This window comes from Rhinopithecus roxellana, chromosome 6 (assembly GCF_007565055.1).
Source record: "Rhinopithecus roxellana isolate Shanxi Qingling chromosome 6, ASM756505v1, whole genome shotgun sequence".
NCBI classification, from domain to species: domain Eukaryota; kingdom Metazoa; phylum Chordata; class Mammalia; order Primates; family Cercopithecidae; genus Rhinopithecus; species Rhinopithecus roxellana.
In genome coordinates this window covers 64,642,927-64,668,884 of record NC_044554.1, presented here as the reverse complement: position 1 = coordinate 64,668,884, position 25,958 = coordinate 64,642,927, and the positions used below count along the sequence as shown (strand labels likewise).

Sequence of the window (25,958 nt, the reverse complement as noted above, 5' to 3'; positions counted from 1 at the left end):
AAACCATATCTTTTAAGCATGTATCTATTTCCTAATTCAGAACTTTCCAATCTGTATCCTGTGAATAAGTTTTCTTGGCCTTCAGGACAGCTCGGGCAGGGACCTGGTCCAGTAGACCATACAAATACTACATTTTCTGAATGTGCTGTAGCCTTGGGAAAAATTGGCAAGTCCCGCCTTGAGGAACTTCTCTTGTGAGGTTAAGACAGAGGAGTACTTCTACCCTTAACACTCAAGGTCAGGAAAGTGGCAGCACTGACTAAATACCTTTGCTTAGAACTTGCAGGAACTGTTTAGACTTCTCTTTAGGTGTTTTCCCATACCTTACATGCAATGCAGTTACACTTAACTTAGATGTCGTATAACTCAAGCGTTTTCAGACTTGTTCACTTACATAACTCCTGAAAGAATTTGACCAACAGCATTCCCTTTGTGTTTTAAAGCTGGCGTCTGAAATATTTAATTAAGAAATTTAAACAGTTATAAAGAATAGGCTCTGTTGGGCCGGATGCCGTAGCTCATTCCTATAATCCGAGAACTTTGGGAGGCTGAGGCAGGTGAATCACCTGAGCCCAGGAGTTTGAGACCAGCCTGGACAACATGGCGCAACCCTCTCTCTAAAAAATACAAAAAAAAAAGCCGGACATGGTGGCATGTGCCTGTAGTCCCAGCAACTCAGGAGGATCACTTGAGCCTGAGGGTTTGAGGTTGCAGTGCACCGTTATTGCACCAGTGCACTCCAGCCTGGGCACAGAGCAAGACCCTGTCTCAAAAGAGAAAAAGAATAATCTCTGTTAGTGGTAAGCATTGACATTTTGAAAGTAATTCTGAAAGAAATCTATAAAATTTAAATACAAAATACCATAGCAACTTCTATAATTTGGACACACCAACTTTAAAAAGATAATCAGGAAATTTAAATTCAGTCTGGGTATTAGATGATACCAAGGAATTGATTTTGTAAAACATGAAAGTGGCATTGTGGGTATATAAGAAAATATCCGTAATTTTTTACATTTATTTTCTTTTTTTTTTTTGAGACGGAGTCTCAGTCTGTGGCCCAGGCTGGAGTGGTGCAGTGGCCGGATCTCAGCTCACTGCAAGCTCCGCCTCCTGGGTTTATGCCATTCTCCTGCCTCAGCCTCCCAAGTAGCTGGGACTGCAGGCACATGCCACCACGCCCAGCTAGTTTTTTGTATTTTTTAGTAGAGACAGGGTTTCGCCATGTTAGCCAGGATGGTCTTGATCTCCTGACCTCGTGGTCCGCCCGTCTCGACCTCCCAAAGTGCCAATTTTTTACATTTCTTTTTTTTTTTTTTTTTTTTTTTTTTTTTTTTTTTTTTGAGACGGAGTCTCTCTCTGTCGCCCGGGCTGGAGTGCAGTGGCCAGATCTCAGCTCACTGCAAGCTCCGCCTCCCGGGTTTACGCCATTCTCCTGCCTCAGCCTCCCGAGTAGTTGGGACTCCAGGCGCCCGCCACCTCACCCAGCTAGTTTTTTGTTTTTTTTTCAGTAGAGACGGGGTTTCACCGTGTTAGCCAGGATGCTCTCGATCTCGTGACCTCGTGATCCACCCGTCTCGGCCTCCCAAAGTGCTGGGGTTACAGGCTTGAGCTACAGCGCGCGGCCTATATTTCTTAATAGTTAAAAAGGAAATGTTTCTTTGGTACTTTTTTTTTTTTTTTTTAAGTTATGATATTTGGTTAGCAATGTGACCATCACTTAATTGCCCTTTTTTTTGTTTAAGTTTATAGGGATTTGGGGATATTTATACTACTTACCAGTCACCGCATGGTATTGTCTTGAAAAAATAAATGAATAAACTGCTCACCAACTTAGACATTTTACACTCTTCCTATTTCTTCTACTTTTTTAAAGACAAGAGTCTCATTCTGTTGCCCATGTTGGTGTGCAGTGGCACAATCACAGCAGCCTCGATCTCCAAAGTGGGGAGATCAAGTGATCCTCTCACCTCAGTTGGGACCACAGAAGAGCATCACCACACTCAGCTAATTTTTGTTATTATTATTATTGTGGACATGGGTCTCCCTACGTTGCCCAGGCTGGTCTAGAAATCCTAGGCTCAAGAGCTCTACCTGCCTTGGCCTCCCAAAGTGCAGGGATTATACATGTCAGCCACCTGGCCTCCTACTTCTTTTTTTTCTTTTTCTTTTTGAGACAGGGTCTTGCTCTGTCGCCTAAGCTGGAGTGCAGTGGCGTGATCATGGTTCACTGCAGCCTCGACCTCCCAGGCTCAAGCCATCCTCCTGCCTCAGCCTCCTGAGTAGCTGGGACTGTAGGTGTGTGCTGCCATGCCTGGCTAATTTTTGTATTTCTTGTAGGTGTTTTGCCGTGTTGCCCAGGCTGATCTCAGGCTCACGAGTCAGCCTTCTGTTAGATACATTTGCAGTTTACTTCCTCAACAGAATTATATTCTGACATATTTTATCTTGAAAGCCTTAGTCATTTTAACATTCTTATTTGCAAGAGTATTGTGTATGTAAATTGAAATATGGAAAATGGTTTTCTGAGATATGGCTGTTAAGTGTTTTTAGAGTCTTCTGGGTTAAGTTACTATTACAATTATTAATACACAATTGAACAAAATAACATGTATTGCAAACGTTTTATGTTTACATATTTTTTAAATGCATTTCTTTCACACTTCTTTTTTCAAATAGTTTCATATCCATGGGTGACAATTACTTATCGCTAGAGTGAAATGGGATTCAGCACCAATTCCTAATTTTTATTTTTAGAGGAAGTACTAACAGACCTTGTTTACATTAGTAAATAAGTTGATGCAAATGGAAGTTTTGTCACAGCAATGTCGCTTAGTTCTTGGAACTCCTTTTGAGTTACATGCCAGAAATCATGTAATCTATCATCAAAAATTATGGGTTTTTTTTTTGTTTTACGGTGGAGTCTCGCTCTGTCACCCAGGCTGGAGTGCAGAGGCATGATCTCGGCTCACTGCAACCTCTGCCTCCCAGGTTCAAGCGATTCTCCTGCCTCAGCCTCCCCGGTAGCTGGGGATTACAGGCATGGGCCACCACACCCAGCTAATTTTATTTTTTATTTTTAGTAGGGATGGGGTTTCACCATGTTGGCCATGCTGGTCTCAAACTCCTGATCTCAAGTGATCCACCTGCCTTAGCCTCCCGAAGTGCTGGGATTACAGGCGTGAGCCACTGCATCCGGCCCAAAAATTATGTTTAATGATCCCTTAGCTAAAACTCAGGCCATTTTTCAAGGTTTTTTTGTTTTGTTTTTTTTTTTAGCAAATAATTTAAAACCTTTTGACATGCAGAAGAATTTATTTATTTTTTTCAGACATTTACATTCTCAAGACTGACACTAGTATTTCTTTTTCTTTTTCTTTTCTTTTTTTTTTTGAGACGGAGTCTTGCTCTGTCGCCCAGGCTAGAATGCAGTGATATGATCTTGACTCTCTGTAACCTCTGCCTCCTGGGTTCAAGTGATTCTCCTGCCTCAGCCTCTCGAGTAGCTGGGATTACAGGCATGCACCACCATGCTCAGCTAATTTTTGTATTTTTAGTAGAGATGAGGTTTTTGCCGTTTTGGCCAGGCTGGTCTCAAACTCCTGACCTCAGGTGATCTACCTGCCTCGGCCTCCCAAAATGCTGGGATTACAGGTGTGAGCCATCATGCCCGGCAAGACACTAGTATTTCTATTTGTTTCTTTTTCATTATCTTGGAGCTTTTTACACTGTAGTTTCAAAATGGATGAAAATATGCCTTTCTTTTATAAAGTGGGACAAGGGCAGTTGTGAAAGGGGGGAGATGGGGAAAAAACCTTGATGGCCAGAGGTACATTCTTATGAAGATCAATTTTTGGAAAAAACTATATGTGGAACTGAGTATCTGGAATTTGATTCTCTCTTGACTGACCTTTCTCAGTGTACTCCTTGACAGTGTTCCTGTTTCCCCAGGGGCATGCTTGTCCCAACTGAAGGCCACTGGTATAATGGACTCTTTGTAGTAATTGGGCTACACCTTTCTAAAACAAGTGGTCCAGTTTAATTAGCTACCTTAGGGTGAAATGAAATGTAGGGAACGAGTCTAAATCTTTCTTGATGGTAGTTCTCTCCTCTTATTTCTGCATTTATTAAGGTATAAGGACTCCTTGCTCTCATGTGACTTAAAATCAGCAGCTGGAAATATTCTTGTTGCAAGATAAGTAATTAAGCCTCGGGAAAATACCTTGCTTTCTAAGGTCTCTCTGGCCTAAAATACCCTCGCAGCTGCTGTTGGGTTCCAAACAAATGGATGAAGAAAAAGGGTTAGGCCAGATTAGCATGAGGCAGTTTTTGGGAAAAGACAAACCTTCTTTTGTATGTATGTCTGTGTGCCCAGGTGACATGTACAGCCATGATGGGAATACTGATGAGCCAGAATGGGTAAAGACAGAGCGAGAGCAGTTTGTTGAGTTTCGGGATAAGAACCGTGATGGAAAGATGGACAAGGAAGAGACCAAAGACTGGATCCTTCCCTCAGACTATGATCATGCAGAGGCAGAAGCCAGGCACCTGGTCTATGAATCGGACCAAAACAAGGTAAGTCCGGCCAGGCCCACACAATCTATCCTTGATTGAAGTATGCTTCTAGGGGATCACCTAAACAGTTTATGTTAAGGTGCAAAGAGCATTTAGGGTCTTAATTAGTCTGAGTTAGCCAAGTATCTGAATCTGGCGATTAAAACCTTTCAGGGCAGCACTAGCTATCTGATCTCATTTTAGAAATCCCTTTGCCCAGTGCTGATAGCATTGTAGGAAATTTGGCTTCAGAAAAGAGCCTTTGTGTGTAGCCTGTGCCCAGCATGCATCATCACGTATTTTTAGATCCCCAGGAATTTTTTTTTTTTTTTTTTTGCTTTGTTACTTCATTTGTTCCTTTACCTGTCACAGGCCCATTCTGTCTACTGAAAGCTGGTTGTTTCCTTCTTAAATAAAATATGCTTTTTTTAAATTGGGTCCTTTGTGTAGGCTATAAATCAGCTTTTCTTTGGAGCCTGTTCAAATTGTCCTTGATCAATTAGTTATCTGAGGTATTTTGTTCAAAGTATTGTTGTTTCCCTAAGCCCAATCACCTGTGTCAGAGAATTGAATGCCCTGCTTGGAGTAAGCTGAAAATCAGTCTAAAGATGGAGATTTTTAGTGTTCTGAGTATACTTTTGTCTAGGCTAGTCTTCAATTTCAAATTCAGTTTTTTATCTTAGAGCCTTTTTAAGTGTTGATCTGCTTTAAGTTCTTGCTCAAAGTCACTTTAGTAGCCAGGTGTTGTGTCCTGAGATGTATGAGAAAAGGAAATGCATGTAGTCATCCCCATCTAGGAGAGGTTCCATATTTTCCTCTAAAGGGAGAGTTTTCTCCTCATGAAGCCTTTATTTCTAGCATTGAGTTGTTGTGTTATATTCTTTCCACCCTTCCACTTTTAACTTTCTTGATAAAAGAAATGTTTAATGGGCCTGGCACGATGGCCCACGCCTGTAATCCCAGCACTTTGGGAGGCCGAAGCGGGTGGATCACCTGAGGTTGGGAGTTCGAGACCAGTCTGACAAACATGGAGAAACCCCGTCTCTACTAAAAATACAAAATTAGCTGGGCATGGTGGCGCACGCCTGTAATCCCAGCTACTCGGGAGGCTGAGGCAGGAAAATCACTTGAACGCGGAAGGCGGAGGTTCCGGTGAGCTGAGATTGCGCCATTGCACTCCAGCCTAGGCAACAAGAGCGAAACTCAGTCTCAAAAAAAAGAAAAGGGGATGTGTAATTGCTGTTTTCTTCCCTCTTTGTATGTATGTGGGGGGAATGAGGGCTGAGTTCACACTTAATTTAGTAGAAGTAAGAATCTTAACTCCTGATTGGCCGGGCGCGGTGGCTCAAGCCTGTAATCCCAGCACTTTGGGAGGCCAAGGCGGGCAGATCACAAGGTCAGGAGATCAAGACCATCCTGGCTAACACGGTGAAACCCCGTCTCTACTAAAAAATACAAAAAACTAGCCGGGCGAGGTGGCGGGCGCCTGTAGTCCCAGCTACTCGGGAGGCTGAGGCAGGAGAATGGCGTGAACCCGGGAGGCGGAGCTTGCAGTGAGCTGAGATCTGGCCAGTGCGCTCCAGCTTGGGTGACAGAGCGAGACTCCGTCTCAAAAAAATAAAAAAAAAATAAAAAAAATTAAAAAAAATAAAAATAAAAATAAAAAAACTCCTGATTAACCCCGATTCTTCTATAACAGTGTTTCTGAATTTTTTTTTTTTTTTTTTTTTTTTTTTTTTGAGACGGAGTCTGGCTCTGTCGCCCAGGCTGGAGTGCAGTGGCCGGATCTCAGCTCACTGCAAGCTCCGCCTCCCGGGTTTACGCCATTCTCCTGCCTCAGCCTCCCGAGTAGCTGGGACTACAGGCACGCGCCACCTCGCCCGGCTAGTTTTTTGTATTTTTTAGTAGAGACGGGGTTTCACCGTGTTAGCCAGGATGGTCTCGATCTCCTGACCTCGTGATCCGCCCCTCTCGGCCTCCCAAAGTGCTGGGATTACAGGCTTGAGCCACCTCGCCCGGCCGTGTTTCTGAATTTTTAATGGGAAATATGTTCTGCTTCAATTCATTGCTATCTCTAATTTCAGGATGGCAAGCTTACCAAGGAGGAGATCGTTGACAAGTATGATTTATTTGTTGGCAGCCAGGCCACAGATTTTGGGGAGGCCTTAGTACGGCATGATGAGTTCTGAGCTGCGGAGGAACCCTCATTTCCTCAAAAGTAATTTATTTTTACAGCTTCTGGTTTCACATGAAATTGTTTGCGCTACTGAGACTGTTATTACAAACTTTTTAAGACATGAAAAGGCGTAATGAAAACCATCCCGTCCCCATTCCTCCTCCTCTCTGAGGGACTGGAGGGAAGCCGTGCTTCTGAGGAACAACTCTAATTAGTACACTTGTGTTTGTAGATTTACACTTTGTATTATGTATAACATGGCGTGTTTATTTTTGTATTTGTTCTCTGGTTGGGAGTATGATATGAAGGATCAAGATCCTCAACTCACACATGTAGACAAACATTAGCTCTTTACTCTTTCTCAACCCCTTATATGATTTTAATAATTCTCACTTAACTAATTTTGTAAGCCTGAGATCAATAAGAAATGTGCAGAAGAGAGGAAAGGAAAAAAATATATACTCCACAATTTATATTTAGAGAGAGAACACTTAGTTTTGCCTATCAAAAAGTCCAACATTTCATAGGTAGTAGGGGCCACATACTACATTCAGTTGCTACACGTCCAGCAACTGAACCTGCCATTACCTGGGCGAGGAAAGATCCCTTTGCTCTAAGAAGGCTTGGCCTAAATTGATTTTCTTCTTTTTCCCCTTGTAATACTGACTGTTGGCTAATTTTGTCAAGCACAGCTGTGGTGGGAAGAGTTAGGGCCAGTGTCTTGAAAATCAATCAAGTAGTGGATGTGATCTCTTTACAGAGCTATAGATAGAAACAGCTGTAAAACTAAAGGAAAAATACAAGTGTTTTCAGGGCAAACATTTTTTCTCAGTGTGCATCTGTTGAAATGCTCACGACTTAATTATTTGCCTGTTGAAATCACTGTAAATGCCCCAATCCAGTTCCTCCTCTTCCCGGGTGTGCCAAGGAATTAATCTTGGTTTCACCACAATTAAAATTCACTCCTTTCCAATCATGTAATTGAAAGTGCCTTTAACGAAAGAAGTGGTCACTGAATGGGAATTCTCTTACGAAACCCTAAGATTAAAAAAAGACTATTTGGATAACTTAGAGGAAAGCCTAGAACCTCCCAATATAGTGGGGATTTTTTTCTTCTTCCCTTTCTCTTTTGGACAATAGTTAAATTAGCAGTATTAGTTATGAGTTTGGTTGCAGTGTTCTTATCTTGTGGGCTGATTTCCAAAAACCACATGCTGCTGAATTTACCAGGGATCCTCATACCTCACAATGCAAACCACTTACTACCAGGCCTCTTTCTGTGTCCGCTGGAGAGCTTGAGCTCACACTCAAAGATGAGAGGACCTACAGAGAGGGCTCTTTGGTTTGAGGACCATGGCTCACCTTTCCTGCCTTTGACCCATCATACCCCATTTTCTCCTCTTTCCCTCTCCCCACTGCCAAAAAAAAAAAAAAGGAAAAGTTTATCATGAATCAACAGGTTTTCAGTCCTTATCAGAGAGAGAGATGTGGAAAGAGCTAAAGAAACCACCCTCTGTTCCTGACTCTACTTCACCCATATTTTATGCAACACAAACACTGTCCTTTTGGGTCCCTTTCTTACAGATGGACCTCTTGAGAAGAATTATCGTATTCTACGTTTTTAGCCCTCAGGTTACCAAGATAAATATATGTATATATAACCTTTATTATTGCTATATCTTTGTGGATAATACATTCAGGTGGTGCTGGGTGATTTATTATAATCTGAACCTAGGTATATCCTTTGGTCTTCCACAGTCATGTTGAGGTGGGCTCCCTGGTCTGGTTAAAAAGCCAGGTATCATGTAACTTCACCCCAGCCTTTGTACTGAGCTCTTGATAATGGATATACTCTTTTCAATTTAGCCCCAATATAGGGTAATGGAAATTTCCTGCCCTTTGGATTCCCTATTTTTACTGTTAAGAAGACCAGTGATAATTTAATAATCCACCAACTCTGGCTTAGTTAAGTGAGAGTGTGAACTGTGTGGCAAGAGAGCCTCACACCTCACTAGGTGCAGAGAGCCCAGACCTTATGTTAAAATCACGCACTTGAAAAGCAAACCTTAATCTCCTAAGACAGCAGCAGGCATTGTATGGTAATCTTGAATGATCCCTTTGGATTTTTTTTTTTTGGTTTAAATCAAGCCTGAGGCTGGTGAACAGTAGCTACACACCCATATTGTGTGTTCTGTGAATGCTAGCTCTCTTGAATTTGGATATTGGTTATTTTTTATAGAGTGTAAACCAAGTTTTATATTCTGCAATGTGAACAGGTACCTATCTGTTTCTAAATAAAACTGTTTACATTCATTATGGGGTATGTATGACCTTCATTTTCTAAGAAATAGAACTCTAGCTTAGGAGTATGGATGCTGTAAAATGTCAGAATGGGAACTCTCCTTGAAGTTCTCCCAAACTCAGAGACAGCACTGCCTTCTAAATGGTTATTCTTTTCTCCCTATTTTCTGGTATTTTCTAGCATCCTTCTCACCACAGCCATAACCTTTCTTTACTTCCATTAGGCCGTATAACTGGAGAGACCTGCTGCTCATTATATAATTATCTGATACCAAACACAAGCGATTCTGAATGTACACACACGTTTATCTTGATTTTTATTTCAAAAAGGCTCTTTTTGGGGGGCCTGGAGGGAGAGTATAGAGCATAAGGTAAAACAATTTTATTTAACATTATGGTGTTGTTTACAAATAGTACTAAGACATGCAAATTCATTTTGAGAACCTCAAGAGAATTAAACTATTAACTTCAGTAAACACACAGTTTAAGACAAATACAAAGGTTTAGCCAAATGCAATGGGGAGGAAGCACCTGGAATAATTTGTGCTTGCTCAGGGGCTTGTGGACATGGCTGTTCCTGCCAAAGCTGTAGCAGTAGCAGTTATCCAGAAGTTCTTTCAAACATATTTGGGACCACTAAGGTTTTTTTGGGGGGGGGTTTTCTTTATGTCTTTCCCATTTCTAAGGTGTTTTCTTAAGTTTGTTCTAATTCAGCATATATCATCTCAGAATGGATCCCCAGCAGGAAAAAAAAAAAAAAAGTTACTAAAAAGGAAAGTATCCATATACTGAAAACTTAAAGCCATATTCCTTTTTAGTTGCCTTGTATGTAGAAATCAGTTCTCCAAGTGCTGTGAATGGTGCCACTTAGGAGTAGAAACTGATGATTGTTGAAATGGCCTTTGGGTGGTCTGAAATAGACCCAGTGGAAACAGTAGCTTTGTGGGCAAGAAGGCAATAGTAAGAAAATGAAAAATTGACTCCCCAAACTGCCATCACTCCTCTTACCATCTTTTTTGTGTTTTTAGTAGTGTGGTTTCTGACGGAGACAATAGAAACTTACTTAAAATTTAATTCTAGTTGTTGCAAACAGGCCAATATTGGGTCCTCAGTTGGGGCCAACTTGGCTAGACGAGACAGTAGAAACTTCTGTTTTCTGGGAGCTGCTTATGTCGGATTCGTCTGTCATGGCTTTCCCACACACCATCTTCATGATGCAAGCTTGGAACTGGAGAGAAAGGCACAATTGGAGATAGCCTTGGCAGATGAGGAAGTATGGGAAAAAAGACCTCATTCTGTGTATCACCAAAGCCTTGCACGATGCTTTGTACCCAGAATGCCCTTAGGTGGTTCTGAATCTTATCTTCCCGATCCTGAAAACTATCTAGATTCCAGTCTTGAACAACTCCAGGGTCTAGGGTAATCCTAAACATTCTGGTCAAGTCTGAGACCTCACTGTTGGTAAATTCACAAACCATCCTGCTTCATAAAAGCACTGCCAACAGAGGCCCCTCTGTTACTAGCAGGTGCTCCCAGCTGGAAAGGACTGCCAATTCTGTTCTATCCAGGGAGGTTTCAAATTATTTTTTTTATTTTTTATTTTTTCCGAATTATTTTTGAGTCTACCTCTGTGATTGAGGAAACAATACCATCTGAAAGTAGGGTTTTTGCCACTTAGGGTTTGGTGTTTATTAGCTCAGATTTCAGGATAGGGGATAGGAAATCCCCCAGTACCTTCAGATGATAAGATATTTTAGAGATTTATGCATGTGGTACGATTTCTGTGCTTCACACATGCTCGTGCAAGCTAAAAGTTGGAAGGGAAATGATTAAGAACTTATTAAATGAAAGGACTGGAAATTCAGAGGAATCTTTTTTTTTTAAGTTCTAGGATATATGTGCAGGATGTGCAGGTTTGTTACATAGGTAAACGTGCCATGGTGGTTTGCTGCACGCGTTTTTCAATAAAGTGCTTTCGCTCATCCTGTTCTTTGGAGCAACTTCATTTTCCTGACTCAGATTATTTCCTCCGGGGTTCTATTTTCTCGTCTTGATAACCATGCCTTCCTCCCTGTTCTTACCAAGGGCTTCCCAAACTCCTCGGGGGTTTTGTGGCTTCCCTCGTCTACTCCTAGAAACCTGAGTAGAGTCCAGGGTGCTCCGAGTTAAAAGTCAAGAAGAACCAGGGTCTTCTGGACCATAGGAATGTGAATAGAGAGCTTTACCTGCTTATTCATGAAGCAGTAGATGATGGGATTGTAGATGCAAGAACTCTTGGAGAAGAATGAAGGAATGGTGACAAGCCGTAAATCCAGCCCATGGTTACGGTTGTTGACCATGTACATGGCGAAGGCTGCATAGGGCACGTAGCAGACACAGAAGGATCCTACCATCACAACCACCATGCGGCTCACCTCCCGTTCAGCCTTCTGGGTTGTAGCTGACTCCTGCTGCTGAGCTGCAACCTGGGGTGGAGACAGAGAGCATCACATCCCTCTTTTTCCTGGCCCTCTGGATGCTTTTTTTTTTTTTTTTTTTTTAATTTTTTAATTAATTAATTAATTAATTTTTTTTTTTTTTTGAGACTGGCGTCTCGCTCTGTTGTCCAGGCTGGAGTTGCAGTGGTACAATCTCGGCTCACGGAACCTCCACCACCCAGGTTCGAGTGATTCTTTTGTCTGAGCCTCCTGAGTAGCTGGGGTTACAAGCACATGCCGCCACGCCCAGCTAATTTTTGCATTTTGGCGTTTTACGATGTAGGCCAGGCTGGTCTGGAACTATTGACCTCAGGTGATCCGCCTGCCTCGGCCTCCAAAAGTGCTGGGATGATAGGTATTAGTCACTGTGCCCAGCCTCTGGATACTTTTCTATGGGATGGGGGAGGGGGCGTCCACTCTGAATGCCTCTTTTCTGCCCCATCTCCTGGCCTAGTTCCTTTGGATCTCCATCATTCTCCCTCCTCCCACTTCCTTTGCTGCTTTTAGATACCCTCTCTGGCTATGGACACTTCCAGGCGTCTTATGTTCCAGAGCACTATTCCTTCTCATGTGGAGCCCCGAACCCATTCCTCCCTGACTGTCAAATGCCACTCACAGCTTTCAGGGCCCTCAGCAGCTGAGTGTAGGAGAAGCAGATGAGGGAGAGAGGCACAATGAAGCAGAAGATGAAGAGGAACCACGTATAGGACTCGCTGCGGTATTTGGTGCCCACGGTGTACCAGTCAGGGCCACAGGAACACTGCAGGCCCTCAGGGATGAACCTGCAAAGGACCAAACACTTGCTCACTGGACTCTCCACAAGAGTTAGTGCAGTGGGAGCTGAGATGCCGTTCTCCACTTAGAACCCAGAGACTGCCCAAAGGCTTCAAGCAGGGGGGTTTTCTGTCCTGACTGGGAGAAGCTACAGCAATTCCAACTGCAGAGTAAATGTTAGCACTCGTCTCCCACTGCCCTTTGGCCTCGTACTGCAACTCTTTAAAAAGTAGAGGTCAAAGATTAAATAGTTACACCCAAGCTCTCTTTCCACCCACATCAACCTGAGCTAATTAAGTCAGCACCGCTGCCCTGCACTCTCACCGGCTCCAGCCAAAGAAGGGTGGGATGGAGACGCCAATACCAATGGTCCAGGTAGCCAGGACCACCGTCAGTGCATGCTTGGAGCTGAAGCGGAAGTTGCCGAAGGGCTTACAGATGACAATGTAGCGCTCAAAGGCCAGGAAGGCCAGTGACCAGCCTGTCACCAGACCTGTGGTGAAATGTGAGGATAATGGGGTAGACAGGGCCCCACCCAGCCTGGCTGGCACAGTGGCAGACAGATTGGGTGGAGCAAGCACAGAGACAGGACTGGACTGACATTTGGAGTGAAGACACAAACATCCTATTTTGGCCAAACTTGTAGTCTGGGTTGCTTTGTACCCCAGTATTTTAAAAAGCACCAGACTCATTTCCCCCAGGCTCCTCCTTAAGGACCCCCTCCAGTGGAGTAGCAACCTTTGCCTTCCCCTAACCCCTTTTCCCCTGCAGTACCTGCTACAGTGCCCAGGAAGGACTCCAAAGCACAAACATGGCGACCAAAGACGAAGTATCCTTTACAGCTGGCGACAAAGACAGGGAAGACAGAGAAGATGCAGAGGAGGAAGCCTCCCAAGGACACGTTGACCAGAATGTAGTTGAGGGGCTGCCGCAACTTTTTGTAGCGCACTGTGGCCACCAGCACCATGGCATTGAGTGGTAACCCTACAAGGAAGACAGTGCCCATGAAAGCTGCCTGGAGGTAGAAGGCCCAGACAGGGGCAATGTGGTACTGAGGCCCATCCCACGGCCCCACTGAAGAGATATTTTTGAACAGATAAAACTCCTCTTCCTCTGACATCTTTCTCATGGATGCCCCACACCCCCCTCTGAGTCCTCTTATAGGTGATCCTCCCACCCCAGAAAACCCCTCCTCTAAAAACACTTGGCCTCTGTGAATGATCAATACTAATCCTAAACCTCCCAAGGACAAAGTTTGAGATTAGAAATAGCTAAACCACTACCTAAACCTTTTGTGGCCCCAAAGCCGATTGTGTTCTTCAGAGGATAAAAGATTGGGCTCAAGTAATCTGGATATGCAATGCTGGGTGCTGAGATGAATAGAAGTGACCTCCCTGAGGTCTGGGAGGTGCTGACCCATATTCACTGAAGATGCTTCCACCTTTTTGCTGTTCTTTTAATGGGGCTATAGAAAGGGCACGCCTCTTGTTTTGGCTTCTGGCACAACGGTATCGGTTAAGTTTTCCTCAGCTTATCTGCCCCTTTGTGGAAGGTGCCCATCTTAATTCTCCTGAGAGGCTGGGAACCAGCCTTGGGCTGGAGGAAAGGGCTCGAGTGGGGAGTGCCCTGGAAGCACATCAGTAAACAGCCTTGATGGAACAGGACTTAGGCAACTTGACAATGCCTAGAGGTCTAGGGCATCCCTGAGCCAGGCTGCCTCCATTTCTTTGTGTTGAATCTACTCAAAGAGTGTGCTTTTCCTACTTAGACCTCCAGCCAGGGGGGCGGGTCTGTTCATTGTCCTCACGCCATGTTCATGCCTACCCCTACCCTCAGCTCAACAAGTCACCAGTCTTCCTCCTGTCTGTTCATTGAAGTCTTACCTAGCCCTCACAGTCTACCTCACAAAGACCTCTTCTGTGCAGCCCACCCCAGTGACAAGTTCCACCTGCACTTGTACTAGGCACTACACTTTAGGCTTTATGAATGAATCTTTTCCACCTCAGCAGATCATAAATATATAGATGAGTTAAAAGTGACATACTTTAGGTATAAATAAGTTAAAAAGTGAAAGGATGGTCCAGTAATGGCAGAAAGGTTTATTAGATGAATGCACCCTTAGGCATTTTAACTGGACACAATATGAAAACAACTTTTTGAAAACACCTAAAGTATCCAAAGCAGGCAGAAACTGAAAGGAACTCAACTCTTCAATGAAAAGAAATGTCTACATTGTTTTTTGGGTTTTTTTGTTTTTGTTTTTGTTTTCCCTGAGTGTACTCCCGAGTATAAATGGCACAGGATAGCTAGAACTTGAGCAGAAAGCCCCAGCCTTTTTTGGCTTTAGCAAAAGCCTCTGACTTTAGAGTCAGAGGACAGAAGACAGTTTGGGGCTCCAGAACACCTGAAGGTGGATTTCCTGGAATGAAGGAAGCCACAGAAGGCGAAGTCTTTAAATCTGCATATAAACTCCCCTCAAATCACAGGCTGACTGCTAAACTGGATGGAGGAATTTCCAAGAGCCCAGTAAAAGGCAACCACTGGAGGTCTGAAAGAGCTACACAGATTTTGACTGTAGAGTTTGAATTTGAATCCCAAGTCAGAGGGTCTGGGTAAACACTTAGGGCTTTCCACTTAAAACTCCCAAAAGGCACACCATAGAGCTAAAATCTATATCCCAGGACTAAATATTTGTTCTGAGAGTAAGGGCAAAGCCAAAGCTAACTCATACTAGCAAAAGATAAAACCAAGCCTCAGCAGGTTCAAGGTGATCAACTAGTAAGTTAACTACTTATTAGAACAAAAATCAACACTCCTCAATGGAAGATAATCCACTCTCTAAAGTTCACAACAATGAAAAATTATAAGGCATGTGAAAGAAAAAAAAAAAAACCCAGAGGAAAATATGACTCATAGCCAAAAGAAAAAGCAGTCAGTAGAAACAGAACCTGAGATGACCCAAGAAATTGGCACCAGCCAAAAAATCTTTAAACAGCGATATAAATATATTCAAGAACTGAAAGGAAAAAGATGATCATCATGAGTTAATGGATCTCAACAGAAGAATGGGAAAAATAAAAATAACCAAATGGAAATTCCAGAACTGAAAACTACAACATGTCCAATGAAGAATTCACTGGATGGCTGAACAGCAGATTGGACAGCAGAAGAAAGGATCAGTGAACTTACAGATAGATCAATAACAAAAAGATACCTGGAAAATCCCCAAATGCTTATGAATAAGCAATATACATCTAAATACCTTGTGAGTCAAAAGAGAAATCATAAGGAAAATTTGAAAGAATTTGAGCTGAATAACAATAAAAAGAAAGTATTGGAAATTGAAGGAGGCAGCTAAAGCAGTACTTAGAGAAAAATTTATAGCTTTAAGTATTTATACTAGAAAATAAATGTTTAAAATTTAAACTTTCGCCTTGAGAAGCTGAAAGAGTGAATCAAATCTAAAATAAATAGGGGGAGATACTAAAAAGCAGAGCATAAAACAATGAAATTTAAAATGAATAAAGAATGGAGAAAAATCAATGAAACCTGACACAAAACAACATAGTTCTCTCCTGTCTCCAGCATCTCCTCAGTAGGATCTGAGCCAATAGTTATGGATTTTCCAACCCCCTCATGATAGGAACTTGCTCAGTATCATCATTTTGAAGATTCCCAGATAGCACAAGAGAGGCAAGCTGAGTTAGGAAAATACCCAGACTGATTTTCCTCTGCTGTCACACCACAGCGATCAGCAACACAGAAGACTTCTGTGACCACATGTGTGGGGATTTCTCACCAACAAGCAAGCAATCAGTTCTGCAGCAGACACCAGCTGGGTGTCCTGTAATTTAGTTCTATTCTGGCACTACCTGGAGATAGCATCAGATCTTGCAGGTTGAGGGCTCAGTCCCCAAGACTGCCATTGCTCGGCCACCCACCCCTCCCCGCGACTCCACTCCCACCTCTCACCTTCAGCTTCCAATCACAAGCCCCTGGGTTTTGTTACCTATGCTTCCAACCGAATGACTACAAATAGGGGATCTCACAACACCCTCCGTGGGTTCAATTAATTTGCTAAAGTAGCTCACAGAACTCAGGGAAACACTTAACACTTACCAGTTTATTCTAACAGGTATTATAAAGGATACAGATGAAGAGATGCATAAGGAGAGGCATGCATGTGGGAAGGAGCATGAAGATTCCGTGCCCTCTCCAGGTGTCAGCTTCCAGGAACTTCCATGTGTTCAGCTATCCAGAAGCTCCCTGAACCTTGTTCTTTTTTGGGGTTTTATGGAGGCTTCATTTCTTTTTTTTTTTTTTTTGAGACAGAGTTTTGGGGGGAACAGGGTGGGAGGGCACTGTCTGGGAAGATGTGAGGAGAGTATTAGGAGGGGCCAAAGATGTAGCTACCTAGCCTTGTACACTGGGTGTAAAAGGGTCCGGGGTATCTTGCACCCTTGCCATTTAGCCTCCCATCAGAAACGTTTGCAGAGGTGGGCACCTCAGCAGAGCCAGGATGAGCAGAGCTGCTCATCCCTTACCCTGGGCAGGACTTCAGGACTAAGGTGCCTATCCCTGAGCAGGGCATATGGATTGTGTGTGAGCCTGGCCTGAGTGGAACAAACCAGCCTCCACTGTCTGCTGGGCTCTGCTGAGGTACCCACCTCTGCAAACGTTTCTGAAGGGAGGCTAAATGGTGAGGGTGCAAGACACCCCGGGCCCTTTTTCACCCAGTGTACAAGGCTAGGTGGCCACGTCTTTGGCCCTGCCTAATACTGTCCTCACACCTTCCCAGACAGTGCCTCCCACCCTGTTCCCCCAACAGCAGAGGGAGACAATGGGCCCAAGCTGGAGGCAACCCAATCCCCAAGGAGCTCAGACCAAAAAGAGCCTCACCCAAGCACAAAGTCTTACCGGTGCTCAAGCCACGGACAAAAATTCTCCCAAGTCATGGAAGCTATGGAGTAGAAGGAGGCAAGCTTCTGAGGAAGGGGCATGGGGTAAAGGACGAAGAGGAAATATAAAAACTGGAGGCAGGCTGGGCACGGTGGCTCACGCCTGTAATCCCAGCACTTTGGGAGGCCAAGGTGGGCGGATCACTTGAGGTCAGGAGTTCACCAACCTGGCCAACATGGTGAAACCCCGTCTCTACCAAAAAATACAAAAATTTGCTGGGCAAGGTGGCACGCTGTTGCATAGTCCCAGCTACTTGGGAGGCTGAGGTAGGAGAATTGCTCGAACCCAGGAGGCAGAGGTTGCTGTGAGCTGAGATCGCGCCACTGCCCTCCAGCCTGGGCAACAGAGCAAGACCGTGTTTCAACACAAAACACCAAAATAAAATAAAAAATAAAAACTAGAGGTGTTTTAGGTGCATTTAGTATATACAGTGCTCTTCCCAGGCTGAAAATCACCTTATCAATTTAGAACATGTTAATACACTAAGGCTTTACAGAAGATCACGTGAAATACACTTAGACCAGTATTTCTCAACATCGGCACTACTGACATCGCAGATAATTCTTTGTCGTGGGGGCTGTCCTGTGCATTGTAGGATGTTGAACAGCATCCCTCTCCTCTAGATGCCAAAATTAAGACTACCAGCCCAGTCATGATAACCAAAAATGTCTCCTGACATTGCCAAATGAGAGACAAAACCCTTCCTTCCTCATTCCCTTCCCCTCCAGCTGAGATTCAACCATTGATTTAGATTTAGACTTACAAATGTTCAGAACCCAATATAATACAATCAAGTGAAAATCTGTTTTTCCATTTGTTACGATTGTCCAGAAAAAGGAGAGTCCTACCAAAGTGGATATTTTCTGAATAGTTTCAGGAGGTCTTTCTTTCTTTTGTTCTTTCTTTCTTTCCCTCCCTCCCTCCCTCCCTCTCTCCCTCTGTTTCTTTCCCTCCCTCCCTTTCTCTTTCCTCCTTCCTTCCTTCCTTCCTCTCTCCTTCTTTCTTTCTTTCTCTCCCTTTCCTTTCTTTTTTTTCTTTTTTTTTTTCTGAGACAGAGTTTTGCTCTGTCACCCGGGCTGGAGTGCAGTGGTGCGATCTCAGCTCACTGCAAGCTCCGCCTCCTGGGTTCACCCCATTCTCCTGCCTCAGCCTCCCAAGTAGCTGGGACTACAGGCGTGTGCCACCACACCCGGCTAATTTTTTGTATTGTTTAGTAGAGATGGGGTTTCACTGTGTTAGCCAGGATGGTCTCGATCTCCTGACCTCGTGATCTGCCCACCTCGGCCTCCCAAAGTGCTGGGATTACAGGCGTGAGCCACCATGCCTGCCCTTCCTTCCCTTCTTTCTTTCTCTTTCTTTCTTTCTTTCTTTTCTTTTCTTTTCTTTTCTTTTCTTTCTTTCTTTCTTTCTTTCTTCTTTTCTTTCTTTTCTTTCTTCCTTACTTCCTTCTTTCCTTTCTTTCTTTTTTCCTTTCTCTCTTTCTTTTTCTTTCTCTCTTTCCTTTTTCTTTCTTTCTCTCTTTCTCTTTCTGTCTCTTTTCCTTCCTTCCTTCCTTCCTTCTTTCCTTCCTTCCTTCCTTCTTTCCTTCCTTCCTTCTTTCCTTCCTTCCCTTCTCCTTCCTTCCTTCCCTTCTCCTTCCTTTCTCCCTTCTGACAAGATCTCACTACGTTGCCCAGGCTGGTCTTCAACTCCCAGCCTCAAGCAATCCTCCCTGCTCAGCCTCCTATGCTGGGATTACAGGTGTGAGCCATTGTACCCAGCTAGGGGTTTTAAAATTTTTATTCTTATTAGAAGTGTATTTATTTATACACCTTTGTTTTCCTAAAGTAGTTTAAGGGAGACTTGCAAGAATATATAGGACACAACAAGAAGTAATGAATCAAATGTAGAAGCAGAAGAAAGAGAAACAACAGTGGGGAGTTAAAGAGTCAGGAATTATACTGACATTTAATGACCCTGTGAACTTGCTACCGATGGGCGACACACTCAGCCTCATGCTTTCTAGCAGCCACTCATTTACATAATTGTCCAGAGAAAAAATGCAAACCAACTGTTCTTGGAGTTATGACAGACAAGAATGCCTCCCTGGGGACTTCACAAAGGAAACATTGTCCTCAACAACATCTTTGAGTAGACAGGACAACCAGTTGCACAGGATTGGGTCTAGTACTGATCCCTCAGTATGGATTCAACACAGCACAAAGGACAATTCGAAACCATTAGGGCGAGGTCCAAGTACTGCTGGGCTGCTCTGATCTAGAGGAAATTTTGGCTCTCTGGAGGCTCAAAATGCATTTCTCCCTATCCTACTTATTGCTTCTCTCTGTTCAGTTTTTAATAATTTAATTTCTGGTTTGAATGGAGTATGTGTACATACATATGCATATGCATTGAGCTCAAAATTCAAAAAGTACAAAAGAATATACAGGCCGGGCATGGTAGCTCACACCTGTGATCCCAGCACTTCAGGAGGCTGATGCAGGCAGATCACTTGAGGTCAGGAGTTCGAGACCAGCCTGGCCAACACGGCGAAACCCTGTCTCCCCTAAAAATACAAAAATTAGCTGGGTGTGGTGGCATGCACCTATAATCCCAGCTATTGGGGAGGCTAAGTCATAAGAATCACTTGAACCCAGCAGAGGTGGCAGTGAGCTGAGATTGTGCCACTGTACTCCAGCTTGGGAAACAGCAAAACACTCCTCAAAAAAAAAAAAAAAAAAAATTATATACATATGGCCAGGCGTGGTGGCTCACGCCTGTAATCCCAGCACTTTGGGAGGCTGAGGCAGGTGGATTACCTGAAGTCAGGAATTCAAGACCAGCCTGGCCAACGTAGTGAAACCCCATCTCTACTAAAAATACAAAAATTAGCCAGGTGTGATGACACATGCCTATAATCCCAGCTACTGAGAGGCTGAGGCAGGAGAATTGCTTGAGCCTGGGAGACAGAGTTTGCAGTGAGCTGAGATCTTGCCACTGCACTGCAGCCTGGCAGACAGAGTGAGACTCTATCTAAAAAAAAAAAAAAAAAAAAAAAAAAAGAGGAATTCAGAGAAAAAGAAGTTTCTTTCCCACCCAGCCTCCCAACTACTCAGTTACCCTTCTCAGAGGCAACCAGTGGTAGCTTCTTGCTGTTCTTTATATATATAGGAAGTGACGGTGATTGAGATGATGTGTGTGACCGTTGTCTGTTAAATACTGACCCATAAGGCTCTCCAGAGAAGTGATAAGGGAAGAACTGACATGCTCTTGTGAAAATGGGGACACAGGATCTGCCTAAAAGTCATCCTCACACCTAGGAGGAGAGTGAGGAAGCTCCTGGAGGGAGGGCCATGATTCTCCCTAAGAGACAAAGGAGCAACTGACGGCCTGAAGTCCTGCTGCAAGGATGAAGGCCACAGTGATTTTAGCCTGGAAGCAAATTCAAGGTATGTGCCAGTGGATTTCCACCAGGGCCATGCTCCTCTCCGCCGACTCCACCATCTAGGAGGCTTTTGGAAGCGTGCAGGGTGTTTCATGGCTATCACAACAGTGGAGAAGGGATTACTGGTATTCAGTGGACAGGATGCAGTTCCAGATCAGCCACACAAAGAAGAATGATCCTGCCCCAAATTCCAACAGCACCTCTGAGAGAAGCACTGGCTAGGACCCAACCCTGGTCTCAGCTCTGAAACATCTTCAGCGAAGTCCCCTTAGGAGCCCTAGCTTTGAGCAACATCACTCTCTGGCACATTCACCAAGAGGAACAATTTGGGGAATGTGTGCTGAGGTAATGGAAGGACATGTTGCGTGCGCTTTTATTTATAAGTCAGTTTAAAGCTGGGGAACAGCAACCCAAAAAAGTCTATTTGGTTTGAGAATAGATGAGCTGTTGCCTTCCTCTCTGGCTGGATTAGTTAGCAGAGCCAGTTGTCTGGCTCAGACACTTTGATGGCAATCATGCAACTTTATCCCCTGAGTACAAAAGAATGCTGGCCAGTGTATTCTCTAAAGTGAGGGCCATTCTTCCCACCTATCCAAGGGAGGGATTGGTTCAGTAGGAATCCTGCTTGAAAGGATGGAGTGTGGACTGGGCACAGTGGCTCACACCCATAATCTTAGCTACTTGGGAGGCTGAGGTGGGAGAATCACTTGAACCCAGGAGGCAGAGGTTTCAGTGAGCTGAGATCGTGCCACTGCACTCCAGCCTGGGTGACAGAGTGAGACTCTTGTCTTAAAAAAAAAAAAAAAAAAGGATGGAGTGTGGAAGATTTATCCAGGGTTACCATTTCTACTTCAAGCCAAGTGGTGAGGACTCACCTGCGTATCTGTTGCCACTAGTGATTTTTTTGTGCACACTCCTAGGATTTTCTTTTTTCACTCATTCGTTCATTCCACAGACATGTGCTAAGCGATGACTGTGACAACAGTTGCGCTATGAGGATTAAGTGGGATTAATCTGGTAAAGTGCTTACACAAGGCTGGGCACACAGAAATGCCTGGGAATAGCCTGTATTGTCAGCAGTACTGCCAAGGGTCAGACACTGGGGGAGACCCAAAAGACCAATAGAACACGTATCTGCCCCTGTGGAGCTCTCAGCTCACAAAAGACCCCCCTCTGGAAGTGAGCAAGAATCCAGGATGCGATGGATGTGTACAGGGATGGTGTACAGGATGCGATGGATGTGTACAGGGATGGTGGAAGCACAAAAGACAAAGAGCCCAACCAAGCCCATCAGGGTCTCCTACGACTCCCCAGTTTCTGAGGTGTGATCACCCCCCCTCACTCTCTTTGGGAACGTCCCAACCTAGGCCACCCTTAGGCTGCCAGCAGCTCCTTCCTGGGCAGCTTCCCTGGGTAGGATGTGCAGGGCAGGCTACTGTGGGGGAGGGAGTATGGGTATTGACAGGATATAGTCCCCATTTCTGGTTTTTTAGAAAGTCTGGGTAGCAGTGTGTACTGCATTTAAAACAGTCTTAGGATTCAGATAAATGTAAATAAGCTGAATTTAGGCAAGTTAAAGCATTCTGATAAACATGAAGTATAAGCTGAATTCAGGCAGTTGTTTATCTTACACTGAGGTGATACTGCTCTCACAAGGTTGCTGGAAGGTTAAGTAAGATCTGTAAAGCAGAGAGCACCCTGCCTGGCCCACAACTAGCATTCAATGACAGCTTTCCTACTATGTATTTCTCTCCCCCTTGTGTTGCCATCACAACCTGTTTCCTTTGACAGTGCTTTACAGTTCGCAAGGTGCTTTCATATACATTGTCTCATGCGATCCTCACCCTGTAAGGTAGACAGGGTAGGTGTTACCTTCCCCAACCAGCAGATGAAGACACTGCGGGTTTTAGCAAACATCACCTAGTCAAGAGCAAGCTGGGACAATCTTCTGGGTCCTCACCTGGGAGTCTAATGGGTTTGGAGAATGCTTTTCTGGTGGTCTGATCATGAGGTAAGAAAGAAGAGTAGCTCTCAACTGAGTGCAAGAGACCCCAGATGGGCTCACCAGCCCTGAGGGTCCTCAGGGAAGTAGTGGTTGCTGGAGCCTGGCTTCTTCCCCAGCAGGACCTCCATGAACTCTGCTTGGGAGTCCTGGCGGGGTAACTGGCAGGTCACGGGGAAGAATGGACCCTGCCTGTAGGCCCAGGCAGAGGAGCATCTGTGTGGCTCTGCAACGAGCTAGGGAGGAGCAGGAGAGAACTCAGGAGCAACGCCTGCTGGAGCGCAGCGGCCTGGGCCTGGAGCCAGCCTGGAAGGGGGAGGAGAGAGGCCCATTCTAAGAACTACAGACTGCTGCTGTGGCTGCTGCTGATGTGGCGGGGAGAGCACATTTGGCAAGAGCTAACTGCTCGTGGCTCGTTGGTCTAGGGGTATGATTCTCGCTTAGGGTGCGAGAGGTCCCGGGTTCAAATCCCGGACGAGCCCTGCTTTTTATGTCCGTTCTCCGCTGCCACATACATATACACCGCCTACCCCTTCTAGGGTGGAAGCAAAGAGATAGCCTCATCGTGTGTGGCTAAAGGACCCTGAGGACAAGCTGGCAGTCAGTCACCCCATTGCCATGACCTATACTTACCCCATTATTTCCACTGGGGCCAAACTGAGCAGGAGGGAACTGGCAGAGCATCTGGCTGGCCTGCATTTTATTTGGCAGAAAGACAGCCTGTCAGAGAGATCAGGACAAGGAGCGGGCTGGGCCGGAGCTGGAGGTCAGGATCAGGCAAGCTCTCAACATAAAACCCAAGCTATGAAATGCACTGGACTCAAAGTCCAAAAGCTAGGACGACAGTTACAGTTCTGAGTCTCGAAACTTACTTCTCAGAGTTGTTGGGAGGATGAAATCAGAAACTGTAATGCACCCTAGAGATGTAGAGATTGCTAGGAATCATGTTACAGATAAGGAGAATCTAAAGGGGAACTTCTGGCAACATGAAAGACTGGACTAAGGTAGCTATCCCTTCATCTAGTGCCCCCAAACACACACAGGGATGTTGGATAAAATGGAATTCAAAAATTAAAATGGTACAATCCCAACTTTTTTTTTAATAAAGGAAATTATCAGCTATCAGGATTAAAGAAGGAATGTAAAAAACAAAAAACAAAAAAAGCCGGGCCAGTGGCTCATGCCTGTAATCCCAGCACTTTGGGAGGCCGAGGCGGGTGGATCACCTGAGGTCAGGAGTTCGAGACCAGCATGACAAACAAGGCAAAACCCAATCTCTACTAAAAATACAAAAATCAGCTGGGCATGGTGGTATGCATCTGTAATCCCAGCTACTTGCGAGGCTGAGGAAGGAGAATCGCTTGAACCCAGGAGGCAGAGGTTGCAGTGAGCCAAGATGGCACCATTGCACTCCAGCCTGGGTAACAGAGCGGGACTCCATCGAAAGAAAGAAAGAAGAAAGAAAGAGAGAGAGAGAGAGAGAGAGGGAGGGAGGGAGGGAGGGAGGGAGGAAGGAAGGAAGGAAGGAGGAGGAGGGAGGGAGGGAGGGAGGGAGGGAGGGAGGGAGGAAGGAAAGGAATGAAGGAAGGAAGGAAGGAAGGAGGGAGGGGGGAGGGGGGAGGGAGGGAGGGAGGAAGGAAGGAAGGAAGGAAGGAAGGAAAGAAAGAAAGAGAAAGAAAGAAGAAACAAAGGAAGGAAGGAAGGAAGGGCGGGCAGGCCAAAAAAAAAATGGGGGCCGGGGGAGAAGGATGTCACAATGGCCTATTGTTGATGTCACACACAGATAAGATAGACACCCAAGATCTGGAGCTCTGTCTCAATGCTTCCAGCTGTAGGATATGTGGCCTCACCTGCCAGAGGCAGGGAGCCAAAGCCGAACCCCCTTCATAAAGCTCAGAATATAAAAGATCCATCTTGTTCGTGAAAAGATTAAAGGCTGAGCACAGTGGCTCACACCTGCTATCCCAACATTTTGGGAGGCTGAGGTGGGGTGCTCACTTGAGCCTACGAGTTTGATACTAGCCTGGGCAACACAGCAAAACCCCTTCTCTACAAAAAATAAATTTAAAAAATTAGCCAGGTGTAGTGGTGTGCACTGCAGTCCCAGCTACTTCAGAGGCTGAGGTGGGAGCATCACTTGAACCTGGGAGGTTGAGGACACAATAAGCCATGATCACATCACCGCACTGCAGCCTGGGCAACACAGCCAGACCCTGTCTCTGAAAAGAAAGAAAAAGAAAAGAAAAGTGGACTAAAAACCATCAAGGAAGCAGAGAAAAGGGGTGGAAATACAAGTCAACCCTGGGAAATTGATGTTCTAAGTCTGACCAAGTATTGTATCTGGATTTATGTTTTCATGGTGCTGAATCCAAGCAAGAAATTAAATATAAACTTGGTTTATGACCCTTGAAATCCTTAGGAATACCACACAGCCACACAGAAGCAAAAAGAGTTCTATAAGACTATTTTCATATAACCAGGGCATATAGGACTCCCACCAAAACCAGCCAACCAACCAACCCAACAAAATTACAAAAACCCGGCCGGGCACGGTGGCTCAAGCCTGTAATCCCAGCACTTTGGGAGGCCGAGACGGGCGGATCACGAGGTCAGGAGATCGAGACCATCCTGGCTAACATGGTGAAACCCCGTCTCTACTAAAAATACAAAAAACTAGCCGGGCGAGGTGGCGGGCGCCTGTAGTCCCAGCTACTCAGGAGGCTGAGGCAGGAGAATGGCGTGAACCCGGGAGGCGGAGCTTGCAGTGAGCCGAGATCAGGCCACTGCACTCCAGCCTGGGCGACAGAGCGAGACTCCGCCTCAAAAAAAAAAAAAAAAAAAAAAAATTACAAAAACCCAAAATGTGCTGAAGAAGAGCTCACAATAAAAATTATGGATGTGTATAATATTAAATATTATAAACTTTCCCTGCTTTTCCTTCTGTCCAGAGAGATACAGAATGCTTTAAGTGCTCTGTGACCCAGCCAGCTGAAATGTTTTTCCCTATATGTTTTCTCTGCCTTGAGGATCCACAGCAGCTCACTTCGTATGTACATTCCTCTAATAAATGCTTTGGACCAATCCCCTGATGTTTACCGCTTGGTGTTTTTGGAATCTCAACCAGCCCCGTTTCAGAACAGTTTGGGGCACTCCCTTGTGGAATTCCTGCTTTTGGGGTGATTCTAGCCACAGGTTCAGCTGAGAAGAAACAAAACTAGACAAGGAAGCAATTCATCATAAGGAAGGGTTGGTGGACACCGCAAGCAAGAGAACACTCTGAGAACTACACAT

General features: G+C 44.7%; 2 protein-coding genes and 1 non-coding gene across 5 annotated transcripts in view; 2 read left to right on the top strand and 1 right to left on the bottom strand.

Moving 5' to 3' along the window:
* The window catches only part of CALU (calumenin), a 33,829-nt gene extending 24,785 nt beyond the window's left edge, over positions 1–9,044 (top strand). For all 3 annotated transcript variants that reach the window (XM_010378742.2, XM_010378743.2, XM_010378741.2), the window contains 2 exons: positions 4,376–4,575; positions 6,639–9,044. In XM_010378742.2, the coding sequence (XP_010377044.1) occupies positions 4,376–4,575; positions 6,639–6,743 (305 nt within the window). In that variant the 3' untranslated portion in view covers positions 6,744–9,044. The remainder of the gene's footprint in view (positions 1–4,375; positions 4,576–6,638) is intronic.
* A 360-nt stretch (positions 9,045–9,404) lies between these two features.
* OPN1SW (opsin 1, short wave sensitive) lies at positions 9,405–13,411 on the bottom strand. Its single transcript, XM_010378740.2, has 5 exons — positions 13,057–13,411; positions 12,607–12,775; positions 12,125–12,290; positions 11,257–11,496; positions 9,405–10,259 (listed from the first exon to the last, which is right to left on the bottom strand). The coding sequence occupies exons 1-5, from the start codon at positions 13,409–13,411 to the stop codon at positions 10,140–10,142; spliced, it is 1,050 nt and encodes a 349-aa protein (XP_010377042.1). The 3' UTR covers positions 9,405–10,139.
* A 9,666-nt stretch (positions 13,412–23,077) lies between these two features.
* TRNAP-AGG lies at positions 23,078–23,149 on the top strand. The gene has a single exon. It is a non-coding gene; the product is annotated as a tRNA-Pro (tRNA).
* Positions 23,150–25,958: the final 2,809 nt, after the last annotated feature.

Coding starts and splice junctions, on each gene's coding strand:
- OPN1SW (XM_010378740.2), bottom strand. CDS start 13,411: ATGAGAAAGATGTCAGAGGAAGAGGAGTTTTATCTGTTCAAAAATATC. Junction 12,291..12,606: donor CCCTTCTTTGGCTGGAGCCG/GTGAGAGTGCAG, acceptor GGTCCTTTGCAG/GTTCATCCCTGAGGGCCTGC. Junction 10,260..11,256: donor ACTGCTTCATGAATAAGCAG/GTAAAGCTCTCT, acceptor CTTTCTCTCCAG/TTCCAAGCTTGCATCATGAA.